This window comes from Oncorhynchus kisutch, linkage group LG30 (genome assembly GCF_002021735.2).
Source record: "Oncorhynchus kisutch isolate 150728-3 linkage group LG30, Okis_V2, whole genome shotgun sequence".
NCBI lineage: Eukaryota > Metazoa > Chordata > Actinopteri > Salmoniformes > Salmonidae > Oncorhynchus > Oncorhynchus kisutch.
The window spans coordinates 40,673,336-40,694,431 of record NC_034203.2 but is presented as its reverse complement, the minus strand read 5'-3'; the positions used below and the strand labels follow the sequence as shown (position 1 = coordinate 40,694,431).

General features: G+C 46.0%; 2 protein-coding genes across 6 annotated transcripts in view; one reads left to right on the top strand and one right to left on the bottom strand.

Moving 5' to 3' along the window:
• Positions 1-612: 612 nt before the first annotated feature.
• Positions 613-3,137, top strand: LOC109875068 (Krueppel-like factor 2). 2 transcript variants are annotated; one of them, XM_020467223.2, is made up of 3 exons: positions 613-997; positions 1,124-2,117; positions 2,293-3,136. In XM_020467223.2, exons 1-3 carry the CDS (start codon positions 929-931, stop codon positions 2,466-2,468), a joined length of 1,239 nt encoding a protein of 412 aa, XP_020322812.1. In that variant the 5' UTR covers positions 613-928; the 3' UTR covers positions 2,469-3,136. The 2 variants fall into 2 exon arrangements, with proteins under 2 accessions (XP_020322812.1, XP_031666173.1); XM_031810313.1 differs by having other exon boundaries at positions 639-854; positions 2,293-3,137.
• Positions 3,138-4,780: 1,643 nt separating this feature from the next.
• LOC109874571 (epidermal growth factor receptor substrate 15-like 1) overlaps positions 4,781-21,096 on the bottom strand; it is a 72,967-nt gene continuing 56,651 nt past the window's right edge. For 2 of the 4 annotated variants that reach the window (XM_031810310.1, XM_031810309.1), the window contains 2 exons: positions 7,861-7,877; positions 4,781-6,989 (listed from right to left, as the gene is read on the bottom strand). In XM_031810310.1, coding sequence (XP_031666170.1) covers positions 6,858-6,989; positions 7,861-7,877 — 149 coding nt within the window. In that variant the 3' untranslated portion in view covers positions 4,781-6,857. The remainder of the gene's footprint in view (positions 6,990-7,860; positions 7,878-21,096) is intronic. The other 2 variants (XM_031810312.1, XM_031810311.1) reach the window with 1 other exon arrangement.

The following is a 21,096-nucleotide window of genomic DNA, read 5'->3' as shown; positions in this document are numbered from 1 at the left end:
GTGAAAACATCTGTGAAAACATCTGTGAAAACATCTGTGAAAACATCTGTGAAAAACATCTGTGAAAACAACTGTGAAAACAGTTTCCAAGCGCCTGATATAGTTGCATTTAGACATGCATGCTGAGAGGGGACATTAGTCTTCTAGAACTAACCATAAGGGTTAAACAGGTTTAAATTAAATTAACTCACATTGACTGAGCATAGGCCTACAATAAATAAATTAGATGTAAACATTTTTAACATGTAATGAGATATCTCATTCAGCATCGTTACATACATGTTCTGAATGTTTTTCTCTAGGCTATCCCAAACCCTATTTTACATATTTGTTTAATAGTAATTCAAGGTTCAGTGTAAATTGTGAGTTGAATTTAGATTTAAATTACTGACAAAGTACAACTAAACTGTAAGAAATTAAATGGGCTAAGTCAATGAAACATTTGTCCTGTTTTATCTCTCTCAGATGTAACTTCATTCCTTTGGCCACATTATGTATGTGTAATGATGACATATTGTATGTTTTTGACAAGTACGTGCCACGCTTGCACTCCCTCCGCCTCCAGGTGGGTTGGTCTATGAATCGCCCGCGTGGAGGGAGGTTCCCCAATGCTTTATAGGCTCTGCTGAACGGCGGAGTGGAGAGAGACAGAGAGAGACAGAGCGGAGCTCACCGGAGGACAGCTTTATATAACGGAGCTAAATTTACCATCATCCTGAACGCATTTCCTCGCTGGCGCACAATTGGTCCAGCTACTCGGCTACCATATTTATAAGCTTGGACGACCTACTGCTTGGTGTCTTTCAAGCGCAACTTTGGAACAGTTAGATAGAACGCGCTTTTTCTGGTGGAAGGTGAGCTGAAAAAGGCACTCACTCACTGAATCAACTTTGACAAGAAACAAATAAGCATTTATTGTATCTTTTAAATGGCTTTATCCGGTGTGATTTTGCCACCCATCTCGACATTCGCAAACCAAACCAAAAGTTTAGAAAATGTAAGTACAAACCTCAAACTTGTATGATCATGTGTGTGTGTTTCGGTGTCGCCTTCTGCTTGGAGATTCACCTCTGTGTGTATTGTGTCATATATCTAATGTATTTTTTCCTATTGGTTGTTGCAGAGGTGGAAAAGCGACATGGACAAACCGATGTCTTCCAACTGCTCCATGCTTGATATGGTACAGAACATGGACTGTCGGAACATCGAAAGGAAAGACGACGAAGATCTGAGTAGCTACTTAGATTTGGATTTCATTCTGGCAAACACCACTGGATCAGACAGCATGCCTACCGCTGCGCTGGGAGCAGGTGTAGCGTTGTATAACATGCCCTCAGTGGATTATCCAGGCAACCTGTTCACCACCGGGAGCCCTATGCCATCCTACCCGTCCAGCGAGCATAGCTCCCCGCCTCCCCCCTACAGCACCAGCCTGATGGCGGAGCTTCTCAGGTCCGAGGGAGAGAACGACTACGGAGTCGATACTATGCGTAATACCTATAGCGTCCAAGGACGGTTTTATGTCAACTCTGCACTTTTTCCCATTAGACAGGACATTATTGATAACATCAAAGTGGAGCCGTCCATGGACGGTTATGGACCCGTTATGAGCATGGGCCCCCAGAGTTGTCCAAAAATCAAGCAAGAGGGAAACGTGTCGTGTATGATGTCCTTTGAGCAGCCGAGAGTAGCCGTCTCTCCGCGGGCAGCCAGCAACATGACGCCACCGCTCAGCCCCAACGACCAGGGGAGCTCCGAGTGCCGCCAGCAGGTACCGATGGGCCACTCCATGAGCTTTCCACAGAACTACCACTCTTCGGCGACGTACACACACCAACGCCCCGGAGCGCCTCCAGCCGCACAGATGCAGCTTGGAACATACCAAGGCGCTCACCAGTTCGGCATGTACGAGGAGGGACTGAGCATGCATCCGAACACACAGAGGGTACTGCTGACGCCCCCGGCCTCTCCGCTGGAACTGCTGGAGACCAAGCCCAAGAGAGGTCGCCGCACCTGGCCGCGGAAGCGCACGGCTACGCACACCTGCACATTCGCTGGGTGCGGAAAGACTTACACCAAGAGTTCACATCTTAAGGCACATCACAGAACGCACACTGGTAAGGAATATATATCCTATAGTTTTTTTTGACGAAATACGCAACATTACGTCTAACATTATGCATATATGCTATTACACAGCCGTATTCTTGGTGAATACATACAGTTGCTTGACTGTTGACGTTATCCCAACGGAAGCTTATGCTCACGTTTCTCTCTTCTTTCTCTCTGCAGGTGAAAAGCCATACCATTGCAGTTGGGACGGTTGCGGCTGGAAATTCGCTCGCTCCGACGAACTGACACGGCATTTCCGCAAACACACCGGTCACCGGCCTTTCCAGTGCCACCTGTGCGAGCGCGCATTCTCCCGGTCCGACCACCTTGCGCTTCACATGAAGCGACACATGTGAATGTGACGTACAGGACTTGGACTGATGGTGGGTTATTATTAAGGGGTGACCTTCAGGCCTATTTGGTTTATCTGTCTTTTTCTATATTTAAGATGTTTTACATACCAACGTTCTTTCGTTGTTGTTTAAAAAAAAATATGTATAATGGATACATGTTTAGTGTGATTATTTTGTAGTAATGTAGCTGGTACTACCTTGGTTATTGTTATTTTAAAGCTTTAGAAACGCTTGGTAGGGTGTTTGGTTGTATGTGAGGCTGGCCCTGTACTTCTCCTTCTATTTCCTTGGGAAAACTGTGTTCAACACAAAAGTGCCTTTCAATTATTCTACCTGTAAAAGTGTTCACTGCAGAACTAGAAGGGCACCAAAATAAGACACGTTTACAATAGTCTGCTATTAGTGAAATACGTTTTGTTATTGAAAACTGCCTCAATGATTTGAATGGCCCAAATACTGTAGCTTACCTTACCCTCAACTGTCTTCTGTTTTCATGGAAATCTTTTGGATGAAATTGTGTGGTATGGTTTGGGTGCAAAAATATGGGTCCAGACTCATTGTACACTACCAGGGCTAGATGTCTTGTGTATCCTTATTTTTGACTGAAGTCTGTATTCATTTTATACTGTAAATTGTGTATTTATTGTAAATATTAAAATACATTGAAATATATTATTGATTTGTATTTCATTCTTGATTGATATCACGATGTGTGCAATGATGCAATTAAGTCCGATAGTCAGCAGACATTTTCCTTGTTTTGAAAAAGTTGTCCAGACATTGTACTAGTTTAGTAAAACCACATCCAGCCCTGAATACGGGCGTTATATTTACACTGTAGATGGATGTAGTAGGACAGACCTAAGATCACACATACAATCTATCACACAGTTCATTAGCCTATAAGAGAATACACACTGCTACTCTTACACCTCTTCTCAACCTCAAAGACTTGGTTAAATTGAAACAATGTTTTCCAGCTGTTACTCTGACAAGGCCAGTATTTTTTTTGTGTGGGTTCAGCCTATAAATACAAACATATGTCCATAGAGGCTGACTGGGCTGGGGAGATGTCTGGAAGGAACAGGGGACACAGCAGTCCCAAACAGCACCATCTTCATTATTTTATTTAGTGGACTACTTTTTGTTATTTTATGGAATAGGGTGCCCTTTGGAACACACGGACGTCAGAGGTCCTTACATTCACCCGAAATGATACACACTCCTTCAAAAACATATTACCTGAGCTGCTAACTGGTCACGCCTCCCATTAGAAGTGACACTACTCTGTCGCTGAAGGAGACGGGCAGGACAGGTAGGAGCAGGCAGCTGCACTTGGTACCTCTCACTCAGCCACATTGCATTGACTATTGGTCCATTTGCAGAGGAACAAGGTTCATCACAGATTTCAGTTCAATCTGCCAACAACAAGTAGAAGCCTGACTAAAAATAACTAATTGAGTAGTGAAACGCAAATCTAACATTCTCCTTTCACTTTTCTGTTCTTGTGAAAGTAATTTTTACTACAGAGTGAGAAGAGGGGAGAAGAGAGAGTGAAATAAAGGAAGGAAAGAAAGGCAGGGAAAGAGGAGAAAAGAGGAAAGAGGGAGAAAGGAGAGAGGGAGAGAGAGGAGAAAAGAGGGAGAGAGAGGAGAAAAGAGGGAGAGGAGGAGAAAGAGGAGAAAAGAGGGAGAGAGGAGAAAAGAGGAGAAAGGAGAGAGGGAGGAGAAAGAGGAGAAAAGAGAGGGGGAGAGAGGAGAAAAGAGAGAGGAGAAAGAGGAAAGAGGGAGAGAGATGGAGATGAAAGGTCTAGAGGTGGAGAGAAGAGGAAAGAGAGAGGAGAAAAGAGGAGAGGGGGAGAGAAGAGGAAAGAGGAGAAAAGAGGAGAGGGGGAGAGAGGAGAAAAGAGGAGAGAGGAGAAAGGAGAGAGGGAGAGAGAGGAGAAAGAGAAGAAAAGAGGAGAGGGGGAGAGGAGAAAAGAGGGATAGAGAGGAGAAAGAGGAAAGAGGGAGAGAGAGGAGAAAAGAGGAAAGAGGAGAGAGGGAGAGAGAGGAAAGAGGGAGAGAGAGAAGAAAGAGGAGAAAAGAGGAGAGGGGGAGAGAGGAGAGGGGGAGAGAGAGGAAAGAGGGAGAGAGGAGAAAAGAGGAGAGGGGGAGAGAGGAGAGAGGAGAAAGGAGAGAGGGAGAGGGAGAAAGAGGAGAAAGAGGAGAAAAGAGGAGAAAAGAGGAGAGAGGGAGAGGAGATAGGAGAGAGGAGAAAGAGGAGAAAAGGAGGTAGAGAGTGTTTCTCTTTGAAACAGGACACCAACCACTTCCTGGAATGTTACATGAGGGTTTATTTATATTCAAAGATATACACAGGATTTCAATTATTTCAACCTTGATGGAATATTTATAATCATATATACTGTTACACATGAAATGAGCCATTGTGGTTGTGGATAAGTAAGACAGACATCATTGTGGACATTGTCCTTAATGCATCCCAGTGTGACCAATACAATACTCCTTCAGGTCAACACTGGAGAATGAGCTGCAGCACAGAGTTCCCAGAATATACATACACACACACTGTGTCTGTAGCCCAAATGGCACCCTATTCCCTATATAATGCACTACTTTTAACCAGGGGCCCCCTATAGGGAATAGGGGTGTGATTTGAGACAACCATAGGAGGTCATAAACACACATTGTATGTGCCAAACAACCCCTATGATCAGTGTATTACAAGGCATTAGGATAGCACATCCTTGCGCCAGGTAGTGGCCAGGATCAAACTGAGTGATTATTGAGTGTGGTGCTTGTGAGTGTAACAATACGTTTTCTCCTGAAAATGAATTAAATATAAAATAAATGTCGTAATTCTAATGCCCTAGTTGAATAAATCAATAACAGATGAAACACGTCAAAATAAACCCACTGAATGCATTATAGAGTTTAGCATTAAGAGATTACAACAAAAATACAATCTAAATGTTGACAGTGAGAGGTGAAAGGTCAACCCCCCCCATATCCTTTTAAGGCAGGAGAGTTTTTGAATTTGTCATTCTTCTGTTGGGGTGGAAGGCAATAAAAGTACAGAACCCCCGAGACAAGAAAATAACAAAGAATATCAGTATTTCCATAATCTAAACATTTCCTTACGAAAAAGGAGATCTTAAACAAGAAATCATGAACACAAGCACACTTACTGACAGAAAAAGAGTAACAGCTCTTTTAAAAGCTATAACAGACTTTTAGCATGAATGTTTCTAAGGGTATATTAAACAGTTATAATAGTACATATACAGATACTTCATAAACCACAAGTGCATTGATTTTTTCCTCTTATATAAATAATGAAAATTAAATAAAAATGTTAAAATCTTGGCTATTTCCTCACAACAAATGATGAAGCAAAAACAAAGTTAAGCACCCAGAGTCTCCCCCATAGAAGAACTACGGGGTCTACTAGAGTCCGAACGACCCCTGACCTTAGCCAAGTCAGAGTTAAGTCACTCTTGATTTAGGCTGTCAGTCAGTCAAGTCAGACTAAAATCGGGGCTAAAAAAGAAAGAAAAAGAAGCTGATTTTAGTTGTGATGCAGCCAACTGGAATTAACCACTGAGGCTGACGATGACAAAGAGGTTAAAAGAGAGGCTTTGGTAGGTTAGTGTTGATAAAGTCTGGCTTCAGCGGAGCTGGATCGGTAGAGGGGCTGCCATCCCATCCTCAAGTCCTAGGCCCAATCCAAAAATCGACCCCTAAACCCTACACCATATGCACTTGTAGAGATCGGAGAGGATTTGATTGGTATAAGCAATATAGTGAAACTTCCACCTAGCCTATCAGAGAGCACGCTGGAGCTATTGCCAGATTACTTACACCTGTCAAATCCTCTCAGATTAGCATAGGGCGTAGGGTTTAGGGGCCGATTTGGGCGCAGGGTTTAGGGGCCGATTTGGGCGCAGGGTTTAGGGGCCGATTTGGGCGCAGAGTTTAGGGGCAAATTTGGGCACAGGGGTTAGGGGATGATTGGGCCACAGTCTAGAGGGGCTGTTGTCAGAACGTCACGGAGCTGCAGCGGGAGGCTGTTGTCAGGGTGAAGTTGTAGTTGTTGTCAGGGTGAAGTTGTAGTTGTTGGGCTGTTGAGCTGTTGGGCTGTTGAGGAACTGTTGCTCGTGGTGAAGCTGTTTGTTGTGCTGTACTGCATGATATCAGTCAGTTGCATTGTTTTATTCAGCTTGTATCAGGACTGTGGTCAGGAGGTGTGTCGTTGTGTCTAACAGGACTGTGGTCAGGATGTGTGTGTCGTTGTGACTGTCTAACAGGACTGTGGTCAGAAGGTGTGTGTCGTTGTGAGTGTCTAACAGGACTGTGGTTATTGTCGTGAGTCTAATAGGGTTTTTAGTTTTTATCCTTGCTGAGGGCGATGGCCAGGTCCGGGTCCTTCTGTTCCTGTGGGCGGAGTCTCCTCAGTCTCTCCTGTTCCTGTGGGCGGAGTCTCCCTCTTCGCCCACGCCAGCTGCTCTGACTCACTTCCTGACTACAGGAAGGTAGGGGGACAAGTTACACACTGGATACAAGGGGAGAGATACCCACAAGACACCTGAAGCCCACGTGTCAAAAGATCTCATACTCAACTTTTACAGTTGGAGACAATAGTGAGCGATAAAAAACATTTGAGATCAAATGATGGTTTTTGAACTGATAAGTTGAATTTGAGTAAATATGAATACAGTGAGTTCCAACTGTGGTAAAACCAGCTCATGGTGATTTATTTAATTAATGCTGATCGATCAAATATTTAATTCTTCAAATCAGAGAGGAAAAAAATAAATGATACATTTAGAGGAGTTCTGGTTACCAGCTGTAACGTCCCTCCATTTTCTATTCAGTGTGTAAAGCCACCTTTATTGAAGATGTCAATAGTGACCACCAATCAGATTGCTCATCTATTCAGGATGTCAATAGTGATCACCAATCAGAGTGCTCATCCATTCAGGATGTCAATAGTGACCACCAATCAGAGTGCTCATCCATTCAGGATGTCAATAGTGATCACCAATCAGAGTGCTCATCCATTCAGGATGTCAATAGTGACCACCAATCAGAGTGCTCATCCATTCAGGATGTCAATAGTGACCACCAATCAGATTGCTCATCTATTCAGGATGTCAATAGTGATCACCAATCAGATTGCTCATCTATTCAGGATGTCAATAGTGATCACCAATCAGAGTGCTCATCCATTCAGGATGTCAATAGTGACCACCAATCAGAGTGCTCATCCATTCAGGATGTCAATAGTGACCACCAATCAGAGTGCTCATCCATGTAGAGAGTGGAATTTAGAAAGGTTCTTTGTATGCAAAATATTCCCTTTGGTCATCACACCCTTCTCTTAGTAACCTTACCTTGACACTTTCCAGTCCTGGGAGAAAAACACATTACAATATAATACTAAACATACAAATTATTTAAAAAAAATAGCAACAGGTACCTACACAAATAATGCAGGGCAGATCACACACACACACACACGCAAACGGGCACACACACACACGCAAACGGGCACACACACAAAAAAAAATATATATATATATATATCACTAGCCACTTTAAACAATGCTACCTAATATAATGTTACATACCCTACATTATTCATCTCATATGTATACGTATATACTGTACTCTATATCATCTACTGCATCCTTATGTAATACATGTATCACTAGCCACTTTAAACAATGCTACCTAATATAATGTTACATACCCTACATTATTTCTCTCATATGTATATACTGTACTCTATACCATCTACTGTATCTTGCCTATGCTGCTCTGTACCATCACTCATTCATATATATATCTTTATGTACATATTCTTTATCCCCTTACACTGTGTATAAGACAGTAGTTTTGGAATTGTTAGTTAGATTACTTGTTGGTTATTACTGCATTGTCGGAACTAGAAGCACAAGCATTTCGCTACACTCGCATTAACATCTGCTAACCATGTGTATGTGACAAATAACATTTGATTTGGACACACACACACACACACACAGACACACACCAGGACCTAGGTAAACAATATCAACAAGAAAAGGTAGTAGAATACAACAACAACAAACTCAAAAAGAAAATGCCAAGCATCTGATGTACCAGCCGGCGTGGAGACTAAAGACAGAGACTCTGACACGTACATCTTCTAAAAGGACAGAGAGTCACATGGTACGACGTTACGAGCAGAACACCGACTGAGGGAACGGAAGCCACCGCAGAACTATTACAGAATAGATGATTGTTCATTTGTGTTGCGTTGAACAATGAACAATCAACTGTTTTAAAGACATGTTGTTTTTTAAACATTTTTTTAAAAGTTTGATTAACCAGATGCCAGAGACGTCGCAGGAACAGCTATCAACCAGCCTCCGACGGCGCAATAGGGGAGAGACTAGCAGGAACAGCTATCAACCAGCCTCCGACGGCGCAATAGGGGAGAGACGTCGCAGGAACAGCTATCAACCAGCCTCCGACGGCGCAATAGGGGAGAGACGTCGCAGGAACAGCTATCAACCAGCCTCCGACGGCGCAATAGGGGAGAGACTAGCAGGAACAGCTATCAACCAGCCTCCTATTGCACGACGGCGCAATAGGGGAGAGACTAGCAGGAACAGCTATCAACCAGCCTCCTATTGCACGACGGCGCAATAGGGGAGAGACTAGCAGGAACAGCTATCAACCAGCCTCCTATTGCACGACGGCGCAATAGGGGAGAGACTAGCAGGAACAGCTATCAACCAGCCTCCGACGGCGCAATAGGGGAGAGACTAGCAGGAACAGCTATCAACCAGCCTCCGACGGCGCAATAGGGGAGAGACTAGCAGGAACAGCTATCAACCAGCCTCCTATTGCACGACGGCGCAATAGGGGAGAGACTAGCAGGGGTTGGGGGTCAATTCCAATTCCATTCCGGTCGATTCAGAAAGTAAAACAACTTCCAAATCCTAAACTTTCCGCATTGAAAAGTATTGGAATTTCATGTGTCCTTGAGTGAATTATCTGGAATTTGATCCTAACCCTGGCGACTAGAGGAGAAACAGGAACTGGTCATTCAAACAAGATGAAGGATGGTAATCTGATGTCTGCTGAGTTTTGTTTGTCAACACCAGGGTACAGGTGATCCCATTGTTACATTCATATCATCTTTTGAATGGTGACATGTTGCAAAGCAACAGCTACTCCAGCTCGAGGTGCTGAATGATTAGCAGAAAACAACTATTTATATTCTGCTCTAGATGTTCTGAGATGACCACTACAAACAGGAAGCAGAAAGTAGCAGCAGCAGAGACTGGACAGTAGGAAGAACCATTGAGCTCAAACTTACAGAACAAACCCCTCTAGAAGAGTAGCTTTGCCGGCGAGGAAGGAAGAGTAAAACGATCTTTTCTGCTGCCAAGTGAATCTCCAAAGGTGTTTTGAATTTGCAAAGGGTCCCTTGGTTTTACCAAAACAGTAGCACCGTCACCACCCAACCCAAGTCATGTGAGAGAACTCTTGACAGGTTTGGAGAAGGCAAAGCAATACAGGAATGTTGCTGTACAGTGTACAGATCCTACATACAGGAATGTTGCTGTACAGAGTACAGATCCTACATACAGGAATGTTGCTGTACAGAGTACAGATCCTACATACAGGAATGTTGTTGTATAGATCCTACATACAGGAATGTTGCTGTACAGATCCTACATACAGGAATGTTGCTGTACAGATCCTACATACAGGAATGTTGCTGTACAGAGTACAGATCCTACATACAGGAATGTTGCTGTACAGAGTACAGATCCTACATACAGGAATGTTGCTGTACAGAGTACAGATCCTACATACAGGAATGTTGTTGTATAGATCCTACATACAGGAATGTTGCTGTACAGATCCTACATACAGGAATGTTGTTGTATAGATCCTACATACAGGAATGTTGCTGTACAGAGTACAGATCCTACATACAGGAATGTTGTTGTATAGATCCTACATACAGGAATGTTGCTGTACAGATCCTACATACAGGAATGTTGCTGTACAGATCCTACATACAGGAATGTTGTTGTATAGATCCTACATACAGGAATGTTGCTGTACAGAGTACAGATCCTACATACAGGAATGTTGTTGTATAGATCCTACATACAGGAATGTTGCTGTACAGATCCTACATACAGGAATGTTGTTGTATAGATCCTACATACAGGAATGTTGCTGTACAGAGTACAGATCCTACATACAGGAATGTTGTTGTATAGATCCTACATACAGGAATGTTGCTGTACAGAGTACAGATCCTACATACAGGAATGTTGCTGTACAGAGTACAGATCCTACATACAGGAATGTTGTTGTATAGATCCTACATACAGGAATGTTGCTGTACAGAGTACAGATCCTACATACAGGAATGTTGCTGTACAGAGTACAGATCCTACATACAGGAATGTTGCTGTACAGAGTACAGATCCTACATACAGGAATGTTGCTGTACAGAGTACAGATCCTACATACAGGAATGTTGCTGTACAGAGTACAGATCCTACATACAGGAATGTTGCTGTACAGAGTACAGATCCTACATACAGGAATGTTGCTGTACAGAGTACAGATCCTACATACAGGAATGTTGCTGTACAGAGTACAGATCCTACATACAGGAATGTTGCTGTACAGAGTACAGATCCTACATACAGGAATGTTGCTGTACAGAGTACAGATCCTACATACAGGAATGTTGCTGTACAGAGTACAGATCCTACATACAGGAATGTTGCTGTACAGAGTACAGATCCTACATACAGGAATGTTGCTGTATAGATCCTACATACAGGAATGTTGTTGTATAGATCCTACATACAGGAATGTTGCTGTACAGAGTACAGATCCTACATACAGGAATGTTGCTGTACAGAGTACAGATCCTACATACAGGAATGTTGCTGTACAGAGTACAGATCCTACATACAGGAATGTTGCTGTACAGAGTACAGATCCTACATACAGGAATGTTGCTGTACAGAGTACAGATCCTACATACAGGAATGTTGCTGTACAGAGTACAGATCCTACATACAGGAATGTTGTTGTATAGATCCTACATACAGGAATGTTGCTGTACAGAGTACAGATCCTACATACAGGAATGTTGCTGTACAGATCCTACATACAGGAATGTTGCTGTACAGAGTACAGATCCTACATACAGGAATGTTGTTGTATAGATCCTACATACAGGAATGTTGTTGTATAGATCCTACATACAGGAATGTTGCTGTACAGAGTACAGATCCTACATACAGGAATGTTGTTGTATAGATCCTACATACAGGAATGTTGCTGTACAGAGTACAGATCCTACATACAGGAATGTTGTTGTATAGATCCTACATACAGGAATGTTGCTGTACAGAGTACAGATCCTACATACAGGAATGTTGCTGTACAGAGTACAGATCCTACATACAGGAATGTTGTTGTATAGATCCTACATACAGGAATGTTGCTGTACAGAGTACAGATCCTACATACAGGAATGTTGCTGTACAGAGTACAGATCCTACATACAGGAATGTTGCTGTACAGAGTACAGATCCTACATACAGGAATGTTGCTGTACAGAGTACAGATCCTACATACAGGAATGTTGTTGTATAGATCCTACATACAGGAATGTTGTTGTATAGATCCTACATACAGGAATGTTGCTGTACAGAGTACAGATCCTACATACAGGAATGTTGCTGTACAGAGTACAGATCCTACATACAGGAATGTTGCTGTACAGAGTACAGATCCTACATACAGGAATGTTGCTGTACAGAGTACAGATCCTACATACAGGAATGTTGCTGTACAGAGTACAGATCCTACATACAGGAATGTTGCTGTACAGAGTACAGATCCTACATACAGGAATGTTGCTGTACAGAGTACAGATCCTACATACAGGAATGTTGCTGTACAGAGTACAGATCCTACATACAGGAATGTTGCTGTACAGAGTACAGATCCTACATACAGGAATGTTGCTGTACAGAGTACAGATCCTACATACAGGAATGTTGCTGTACAGAGTACAGATCCTACATACAGGAATGTTGCTGTACAGAGTACAGATCCTACATACAGGAATGTTGCTGTACAGAGTACAGATCATGTTAAGAGATCTTCAAGTAAAAACCTAATATTAGATAAAAGGGAATTTGAGTTTACAAATACAAAAAAAAAAAAAAGATGTATTTTATTTATTTAAATTAACAAAAGTTATACAACACCCAGTTCTGCATTGAAGAATTGGCCAAAATTGGTGAGTGACTGATCAACAGGAAGCGTTTGGTTTGAATCATTGCAGCTGAAGGTGGCACAACTGAGTGTAAGGGGACAATTATTTTTTCACACAGGGGCATTGGGTGTTGCATAACTTTGTTTATGAAATAAGTGTGTAATTGTTGTGTTATTTGTTCACTCAGGTTCCCTTTATCTAATATTAGGTTCTGCTTGAAGATCTGATTAACATTCAGTATCAATTCAAACAAAACTAAATTCACAGCACTTGTGCTTCTAGAATATGTTTAAAGAGTACAGTATTTGAATGACATGTGAGAATGTTAACGGTAAACAGTCTGTGCCAATAATGTATTCGTTACAAGCACTACACAAATCATATTTGGTGGAACTTAAATTGATTGGTGATTGACTGACTGACTGACGTAACAAAATTAAATTGTGTCTCGTTATTATAATATTACAGAAACACCGGGATCAAAAAGTGTGTCGATTAAAATGTCACAACTACATTGAGACACATTAGGAGAAGTATGTGTTGCAGTGTGTTATGAAAGTAGTAGAAGGAAGCTGCCTGAGTGAGAGCCTGGCGCTGAGACACTGGTTGTGTGAGTGTGTGTGTGTCTGTGACTGAGACACTGGTTGTGTGTGTGTCTGTGACTGAGACACTGGTTGTGTGTGTGTGTGTGTGTCTGTGACTGAGACACTGGTTGTGTGTGTGTGTGTGTGTGTCTGTGACACTGGTTGTGTGTGTGTGTGTGTGTCTGTGACTGAGACACTGGTTGTGTGTGTGTGTGTGTGTGTGTGTGTGTGTCTGTGACTGAGACACTGGTTGTGTGTGTGTGTGTCTGTGACTGAGACACTGGTTGTGTGTGTGTGTGTGTGTGTGTCTGTGACTGAGACACTGGTTGTGTGTGTGTGTGTGTGTGTGTGACTGAGACACTGGTTGTGTGTGTGTGTCTGTGACTGAGACACTGGTTGTGTGTGTGTGTGTGTGTGTGTGTGACTGAGACACTGGTACTATGTGTGTGTGACTGAGACTGGTACTATGTGTGTGTCATACTGGTACTGGTACTATGCCACTTCACTAGCCACTTTAAACAATGCTACTTAATATAATGTTTACATACCCTACATTATTTATCTCATATGTATATACTGTACTCTATATCATCTACTGCATCTTTATGTAATGCATGTATCACTAGCCACTTTAAACTAAACCACTTTGTTTACATACCCTACATTACTCATCTCATATGTATATACTGTACTCGATACCATCTACTGTATCTTGCCTATGCCGTTCTGTACCATCACTCATTCATATATCTTTATGTACATATTCTTTATTCTTTATCCCTTTACACTTGTGCGTATAAGACAGTAGTTTTGGAATTACTTGTTGGTTATTATTGTCGGAACTAGAAGCACAAGCATTTCGCTACACTCACATTAACATTTGCTAACCATGTGTATGTGACAAATAAAATTGATTTGATTTTTCACCCCCCTCCTCTCAGAGATAAGAGGCTGAATAGTTGACTCACAACCACCGGTCTGTCGTCCTCACTCGCTTCAAGATGGCCACCGTTGTTCCTGTACCCAGGACAAGCTAAGGTAACTGAACTGTCTATCTGCCCAGTAGCACACGAATACTCACTTGTCATCATCAAGTGCTTTGAAAGGCTTGTCAAGGATCACATCAGCTCCACCGTACCCGACACCCTAGACCCACAACAATTTTGTATACCGCCCTAAAAGATCCACGGGCGATGCAATCGCCGTTGCACTGCACAACGCCCTATCCCACCTGGACAACAGGACTACCTACGTGAGAATGCTGTTCGACTATAGCTCAGCTTTTAACTCCATAGTGCACTCCAAGCTCGTCACTAAGCTCAGGGTTCTGGTTCTGAACTCCTCTCTGTGCAACAGGGTCATGGACTTCCTGACAGGCCGACCCCAAGCAGTGAAGGTAGGCAACACCTCCGCCACGCTGATCCTCAACACTGGGGCCCCACAGGGGTGCGTGCTCAGCCCCCTCCTGTACTTCCTGTTCACCCATGACGGTGTGGTCACGCATGACTCCAACTCAATCATCAAGTTTGCAGACGATACAACAGCAGTTGGCCTGATTACCAACAATGACGAGACGGCCTACAGGGAGGAGGGGAAGGTCCTGGTGGAGTGTTGCCAGGAAAATAACCTCTCCCTCCACATCAACAATATTAAGGAACTGATCGTGGAATTCAGGAGACAGAAGAGGGGGGCACAACCCCATCCTCATCGAAGGGGCACCAGTGGATAGGGTCAAAAGCTTCAAGTTCCTCGGCGTACACATAAGCGAGGACCTGACATTAAACAGCGCCTCAGAAATATGGCCCCTAAGACCCTCACAAACTTCTACAGATGCACCGCCGAGAGCATTCTGTCGGGTATGCATCACCGCCCGGTACGCCAACTGCACTGCCCTCAACCACAAGGCACACCAGAGGCTGATGCGGTCAGACCAACACATCATCAGGGGCACGCTGCCTGCCCTCCATGACATTTACAGCACTCTGTGTCAAAGGAAGGCCAAAAAGATCATTAAGGACCTCAGTCACCCGAGACAAGGAGTGTTTACTCGGCTACTTAATCGGTGTTATTTGGGGTTTTAATTGGATTCTCTGTACTTTTCTAAACATTTTAATTATTTGTGTACTTGTTTGACATTTTACTGAGCGAGAGGTGTGAGATAGCGAGAGGCATGAGAGACAGAGAGAGAGGTGAGATAGACAGAACAAGAGGCTAGAGGAGAGAGAGTTGAGAAAGAGAACGAGATGTGCGAGAGGCTAGAGAAGAGAGAGAGGCGAGAGAGAGAGGCGAAATAGACAGAGACAGAGGGAGAGAGACAGAGCGAGAGGCGAGAGAGACAGAGCGAGGCGAGAGAGACAGAGCGAGAGGCGAGAGAGAGAGCGAGAGAGAGGCGAGAGAGACAGAGCAAGAGAGAGGCGAGAGAGACAGAGCAAGAGAGAGGCGAGAGAGACAGAGCAAGAGAGAGGCGAGAAAGACAGAGCGAGAGGCGAGAGAGACAGAGAGAGGCGAGAGAGACAGAGCAAGAGACAGAGAGAGGCGAGAGAGACAGAGAGAGGCGAGAGAGAGAGAGCAAGAGAGAGAGGCGAGAGAGACAGAGCAAGAGAGAGAGGCGAGAGAGACAGAGCAAGAGAGAGAGGCGAGAGAGACAGAGCAAGAGAGAGAGGCGAGAGAGACAGAGCAAGAGAGAGAGGCGAGAGAGACAGAGCAAGAGAGAGAGGCGAGAGAGACAGAGCAAGAGAGAGAGGCGAGAGAGACAGAGCAAGAGAGAGAGGCGAGAGAGACAGAGCAAGAGAGAGAGGCGAGAGAGACAGAGCAAGAGAGAGAGGCGAGAGAGACAGAGCAAGAGAGAGAGGCGAGAGAGACAGAGCAAGAGAGAGAGGCGAGAGAGAGAGCAAGAGAGACAGAGCGAGAGACAGAGCGAGAGGCGAGAGCGAGAGGCGAGAAAGACAGAGCGAGAGGCGAGAGAGACAGAGAGAGAGGCGAGAGAGACAGAGAGAGAGGCGAGAGAGAGAGAGGCGAGAGAGAGAGAGACAGAGAGAGGCGAGAGAGACAGAGCAAGAGACAGAGACAGAGCAAGAGACAGAGCCAGAGAGAGAGGCGAGAGAGACAGAGCAAGAGAGAGGCGAGAGAGACAGAGCAAGAGAGAGAGGCGAGAGAGACAGAGCAAGAGAGAGGCGAGAGAGACAGAGCAAGAGAGAGGCGAGAGAGACAGAGCAAGAGAGAGAGGCGAGAGAGACAGAGCAAGAGAGAGAGGCGAGAGGCGAGAAAGACAGAGCGAGAGGCGAGAGAGACAGAGAGAGAGGCGAGAGAGACAGAGCAAGAGACAGAGAGAGAGGCGAGAGAGACAGAGCAAGAGAGAGAGGCGAGAGAGACAGAGCAAGAGAGAGGCGAGAGAGACAGAGCAAGAGAGAGAGGCGAGAGAGACAGAGCAAGAGAGAGAGGCGAGAGGCGAGAAAGACAGAGCGAGAGGCGAGAGAGACAGAGAGAGAGGCGAGAGAGACAGAGAGAGAGGCGAGAGAGACAGAGCAAGAGAGAGAGGCGAGAGAGACAGAGCAAGAGAGAGAGGCGAGAGAGACAGAGCAAGAGAGAGAGGCGAGAGAGAGAGAGCAAGAGAGAGAGGCGAGAGAGACAGAGCAAGAGAGAGAGGCGAGAGAGACAGAGCAAGAGAGAGAGGCGAGAGAGACAGAGCAAGAGAGAGAGGCGAGAGAGACAGAGCAAGAGAGAGAGGCGAGAGAGACAGAGCAAGAGAGAGAGGCGAGAGAGACAGAGCAAGAGAGAGAGGCGAGAGAGACAGACCAAGAGAGAGAGGCGAGAGAGACAGACCAAGAGAGAGAGGCGAGAGAGACAGAGCAAGAGAGACAGAGCGAGAGACAGAGCGAGAGGCGAGAGCGAGAGGCGAGAGAGACAGAGAGAGAGGCGAGAGAGAGACAGAGGCGAGAGAGACAGAGCAAGAGACAGAGACAGAGCAAGAGACAGAGCAAGAGACAGAGCAAGAGACAGAGCAAGAGAGAGAGGCGAGAGAGACAGAGCAAGAGAGAGGCGAGAGAGACAGAGCAAGAGAGAGGCGAGAGAGACAGAGCAAGAGAGAGGCGAGAGAGACAGAGCAAGAGAGAGAGGCGAGAGGCGAGAAAGACAGAGCGAGAGGCGAGAGAGACAGAGAGAGGCGAGAGACAGAGCAGAGCAGAGAGGCGAGAGAGACAGAGAGAGAGGCGAGAGAGACAGAGCAGAGAGACAGAGGAGAGGCGAGAGAGCAAGAGAGACAGAGCGAGAGGCGAGAGAGAGAGAGACAGAGCGAGAGGCGAGAGAGAGAGAGACCAGAGCGAGAGGCGAGAGAGAGAGGACAGAGCGAGAGGCGAGAGAGAGAGACAGAGCGAGAGGCGAGAGAGAGAGACAGAGCGAGAGGCGAGAGAGAGAGACAGAGCGAGAGGCGAGAGAGAGAGACAGAGCGAGAGGCGAGAGAGAGAGACAGAGCGAGAGGCGAGAGAGAGAGACAGAGCGAGAGGCGAGAGAGAGAGACAGAGCGAGAGGCGAGAGAGAGAGACAGAGCGAGAGGCGAGAGAGAGAGACAGAGCGAGAGGCGAGAGAGAGAGACAGAGCGAGAGGCGAGAGAGAGAGACAGAGCGAGAGGCGAGAGAGAGAGACAGAGCGAGAGGCGAGAGAGAGAGACAGAGCGAGAGGCGAGAGAGAGAGACAGAGCGAGAGGCGAGAGAGAGAGACAGAGCGAGAGGCGAGAGAGAGAGACAGAGCGAGAGGCGAGAGAGAGAGACAGAGCGAGAGGCGAGAGAGAGAGACAGAGCGAGAGGCGAGAGAGAGAGACAGAGCGAGAGGCGAGAGAGAGAGACAGAGCGAGAGGCGAGAGAGAGAGACAGAGCGAGAGGCGAGAGAGAGAGACAGAGCGAGAGGCGAGAGAGAGAGACAGAGCGAGAGGCGAGAGAGAGAGACAGAGCGAGAGGCGAGAGAGAGAGACAGAGCGAGAGGCGAGAGAGAGAGACAGAGCGAGAGGCGAGAGAGAGAGACAGAGCGAGAGGCGAGAGAGAGAGACAGAGCGAGAGGCGAGAGAGAGAGACAGAGCGAGAGGCGAGAGAGAGAGACAGAGCGAGAGGCGAGAGAGAGAGACAGAGCGAGAGGCGAGAGAGAGAGACAGAGCGAGAGGCGAGAGAGAGAGACAGAGCGAGAGGCGAGAGAGAGAGACAGAGCGAGAGGCGAGAGAGAGAGACAGAGCGAGAGGCGAGAGAGAGAGACAGAGCGAGAGGCGAGAGAGAGAGACAGAGCGAGAGGCGAGAGAGAGAGACAGAGCGAGAGGCGAGAGAGAGAGACAGAGCGAGAGAGAGAGACAGAGCGAGAGGCGAGAGAGAGAGACAGAGCGAGAGAGAGAGACAGAGCGAGAGGCGAGAGAGAGAGAGCGAGAGGCGAGAGAGAGAGACAGAGCGAGAGGCGAGAGAGAGAGACAGAGCGAGAGGCGAGAGAGAGAGACGAGAGAGAGGCGAGAGAGAGAGACGAGAGAGAGGCGAGAGAGAGAGACGAGAGAGAGGCAGAGAGAGAGGGAGAGGCAAGAGAGAGAGGGAGAGGCAAGAGAGAACGAGCAGCGAGAGAGACAGAGCGAGAGAGACAGAGAGGCGAGAGAGAGGGAGAGGCAAGAAACAGAGAGCAGCGAGAGAGACAGAGCGAGAGAGACAGAGAGAGGCGAGAGAGGGAGAGGCAAGAAACAGAGAGCAGCGAGAGAGACAGAGCGAGAGAGACAGAGAGAGGCGAGAGAGAGGGAGAGGCAAGAAACAGAGAGCAGCAAGAGAGACAGAGCGAGAGAGACAGAGAGAGGCGAGAGAGGGAGAGGCAAGAAACAGAGAGCAGCGAGAGAGACAGAGCGAGAGAGACAGAGCGAGGCGAGAGAGACGAGAGAGAGGGAGAGGCAAGAGAGACAGAGAGCAGCGAGAGAGACAGAGCTAGAGGCGAGAGAGAGGCGAAAGAGAGAGGTGAGAGCGAGGTGAGACGAGAAGTGAGAGAGAGGTAATGTAGCGAGGGTGAATAGTTGACACTACCACCACATCTGAACTGTGGCTGCTGCTATGAGAGTCACACAGGAAGAGAAACACAGGGCACACACACCGTGGGAGATGTGGGCAGAACACACACACACACACGGAGATGTGGGCAGTAGAGGTTGACACGGGTCTTGCAGGAATCTGGCAGAAATGGGAGTCAAGTTCTAGAGTCAAGTTATGGACAAGATCAACAGTCTACAGTACTGGATCAACAGTCTAAGGAACTGGCAGTACAGGCCAACAGTCTACAGGAACGGGCAGTACAGGCCAACAGTCTACAGGAACGGGCAGTACAGGCCAACAGTCTACAGGAACGGGCAGTACAGGCCAACAGTCTACAGGAACGGGCAGTACAGGCCAACAGTCTACAAGAACGGGCAGTACAGGCCAACAGTCTACAAGAACGGGCAGTACAGGCCAACAGTCTACAAGAACGGGCAGTACAGGCCAACAGTCTACAAGAACGGGCAGTACAGGCCAACAGTCTACAAGAACGGGCAGTACAGGCCAACAGTCTACAAGAACAGGCAGTACAGGCCAACAGTCTACAGTACTGGATTAACAGTCTACAGGAACAGGATCAACAGTCTACAGGATTAACAGTCTACAGGACAGGATCAACAGTCTACAGGAACAGGCAGTACAGGACCGACAGTCTACAGGACAGGATCAACAGTCTACAGGACAGGATCAACAGTCTACAGGAACAGGCAGTACAGGACCGACAGTCTACAGGACAGGATCAACAGTCTACAGGACAGGATCAACAGTCTACAGGAACAGGCAGTACAGGACCGACAGTCTACAGGACAGGATCAACAGTCTACAGGACAGGATCAACAGTCTACAGGAACAGGCAGTACAGGACAGGATCAACAGTCTACAGGAATAGTTGTAAAGTGAGTTTTTGGGGGCGGAAATACGTCATGTGTGGAGTATTTCATAAAAACAACTGTGGCCTAATACAGTTTAAATAAATAAGTAATAAATGGTGACTTCCCCCTCCCTCTTCCATCAGCTCACTCGCACCTTGCTCCAGTTGTTGCCAATCATTAGGATACCTCAGAGTCAGATGCCAACCTACGTCAGTGTACAAGGAAGGAACCGAGTACACAGCCTGTAAAGAAACATTATAGTCTACCAACCAGAGAGCGGGACAAGTGGCCTGAAGCGGCACAGCTCCTCCACTCCTAGCAATCTTACCGCACAATTGTTTGTTTATTTAACTAAACCTGTGCTAACTTTTTTCCTTTCATCTTTATTTAACCAGGTAGGCCAGTTGAGAACAAATTCTAATTTATAACTGTGACCTTGCCAAGATAAAGCAAAGCAGTTCGACAATGAGGTAGGTAGATTGGATGGGCTGTTTACAGATGGACTTATGTACAGCTGCAGCAATCGGTAAGCTGCTCTGACAGCTGACGTTTAAAGTTAGTGAGGGAGATATAAGTCTCCAACTTCAGCAATTTTTGCAATTCGTTCCAGTCATTAGCAGCAGAGAACTGGAAGGAAAGGCGGCCAAATGAGGTGTTGTCTTTGGGGATGACCAGTGAGATATACCTGCTGGAGCGCGTGCTACGGGTGGGTGTTGCTATGGTGACCAGTGAGCTGAGATAAGGCGGAGCTTTACCTATCAAAGACTTATAGATGACCTGGAAGGTGAAATTAAAAAAGGTTGACAGACAATGCAGT